Below are 2,113 nucleotides of genomic sequence, written 5' to 3'. Positions count from 1 at the left end.
AAGGGCACACAGCTGCAGATGTGCTAGAGTGAAGGGCACACAGCTGCGGATGTGCTAGAGTGAAGAGCACACAGCTGCGGATGTGCTAGAGTGAAGGACACACAGCTGCAAATGTGTTAGAGCAGTTGTTCTGAACCTGTGGGTCGAGACCCCAAAGGGGTCTAACAACATTTGTACAGGGGTCCCCTGTGACCACTAAAAAACAGATATTAGAAAGGTGGTGATGGCATATGCCTTTAATCCCAGCACTCGGGAAGCAGATGCAGGTGATCTATTGAGTTCAAAGCCAGCCTGGTCTACAGAATAAGTTCCTGGACAGCCAGGACTACACAAACTTCTGCCTCCTGAGTGCTGGGATTAAAGGTGTGGCTACCACTGCCCAGCTCAGCATTGATTCTTAAGCCTTGTTGCAGGAGGGTTTGTCTGGATTGAATAATTTCTTTTTGAGACAGTGTCTGACTATATAGCCTTGGCTTACCTGGAATTCAGTGTAGATCAGGCTGGCCCAGAAGTCACAGAAATCTGTCTTTGCCTCCCAACCACTAAGATTAAAGGTGTAGCCAGGCGGTGGTGGCGCACGCCTTTAATCCCAGCACTCGGGAGGCAGAGGCAGGCGGATTTCTGAGTTCGAGGACAGCCCGGGCTATACAGAGAAACCCTGTCTCGAAAAACAAAAAAAAAAAAAAAAAAAAAAGATTAAAGGTGTATACCACCATGCCTATCTTATCCAGAGGCTTTTAATTTATATTAAATAGCAAATATTGACCAGTCTGCTTTTCAAGGTAAGGTTGCAAATACTTTTCTGTGTATATTCACATACATAAATACATACATACATACATACATACATACACACACACACACACACGCACACACTAAAATATTTGCCAGATAAAAAAAAAAAAAATCACGGGACTGGAGAGATGGCTCAGTGGCAGTTTAAGAGCACTGGCTGCTTTTCCAAGACTGGGGTTCAATTCCCAGCATCCACATGGCAGCCTCCAGTGTCTGTAACTCCAGGTCCATGAGCTCCAACACCTTCACACAGACAGACATGCAGGCAAGACACCAACACACATAAAATAATTGAAACTTCAGTTTTATGTGGCAAGTAAAACTTTAATTGTTCTAGCTAGAAATAAGCATACATTATACAGATATAACACAGAAATATATTAGGTGAAGAAGGCTATTATAAATTTCTCAACCAAAATAACATACTAGCAACTACTAGCGCTATCCCGTACATGGTCCCAACTCTTCCCTGTCCACTCCTGCTCAGCATCTGGATATTAGCTGATGGCTGACCTTGGCGTGGAGGACTAGACTGTCAGGCTGACGTGAGATGGGCCTTGTTCGTGAATGGACATGGACTGCATGCACTTATTCAGCAGATCCTCTTCCTTTGTTTCTTCATTCATGCATGGTTGATAATCATTAGAAGAAACTGAAGGGAAGATAAGTGTTTATAATGTATTCTAGAAATAAAATTCTTTAACTTTTTTACTATTATTATTTTATATGTATTGGTGTTTTGCCTGCATGTATGTCTATGTACTGTGTGTATGTGCCTGGTGCCTTCAGATGGCAGAAGAGGGCATCAGAGCTCTTGGAACTGGAGTGGTGGATTCTGGGAACTACAGGTCCTCTGGAAGAGCAGCCAGTGCTCTTTAACTGCGAGGCCATGTCTTCAGCCTCATTCACTTATTTTTTTGAAACAGTGTCTTACTTTGTAGCCATGGCTGTCCTGGAAGTTGATAGGTTAGACCAGTCTGGCCTACACCTCACAGAGATCCACCTGCCTTTGCACCTTGAGTGTGGGGATTAAAGATATACACCAATACACATGCCTGGAAATAAAATTCTAAACTCTACTTCAAAATGGCTCACCTTATAAAGCTTTAAACAAAGACAAAATCCCCTGCTTTTCAACTTGGTTACCTTCCACTCCCCCCAGTCTCTCTTACAGCAGTCACGGCACTGTGTGAGTAGCACACTTAGTAAATGGGATTGCCACTGATTTTCAGTCGTCTGGTTGAGGGAATTAGGAGTTAAGGTAACCTGTCAGTTATGTTTTCAATGTCTCCGTATATATAAAACTATCTATATATAT

The 2,113-nt window shown here is 43.0% G+C and overlaps 1 protein-coding gene across 1 annotated transcript in view; it reads right to left on the bottom strand.

The window, feature by feature from the left end:
- Positions 1–1,098: 1,098 nt before the first annotated feature.
- The window catches only part of Fam216a (family with sequence similarity 216 member A), a 7,541-nt gene continuing 6,526 nt past the window's right edge, over positions 1,099–2,113 (bottom strand). Inside the window, exon 7 of the mRNA XM_028766111.1 lies at positions 1,099–1,447. Coding sequence (XP_028621944.1) covers positions 1,323–1,447 — 125 coding nt within the window. The 3' untranslated portion in view covers positions 1,099–1,322. The remainder of the gene's footprint in view (positions 1,448–2,113) is intronic.

The sequence above is a fragment of the Grammomys surdaster genome, unplaced genomic scaffold (assembly GCF_004785775.1).
Source record: "Grammomys surdaster isolate TR1022 unplaced genomic scaffold, NIH_TR_1.0 166, whole genome shotgun sequence".
In the NCBI taxonomy this organism is placed as follows: domain Eukaryota; kingdom Metazoa; phylum Chordata; class Mammalia; order Rodentia; family Muridae; genus Grammomys; species Grammomys surdaster.
Note: the sequence above shows the minus strand (reverse complement) of the source record. Positions and strands in the feature narration are given on the sequence as shown.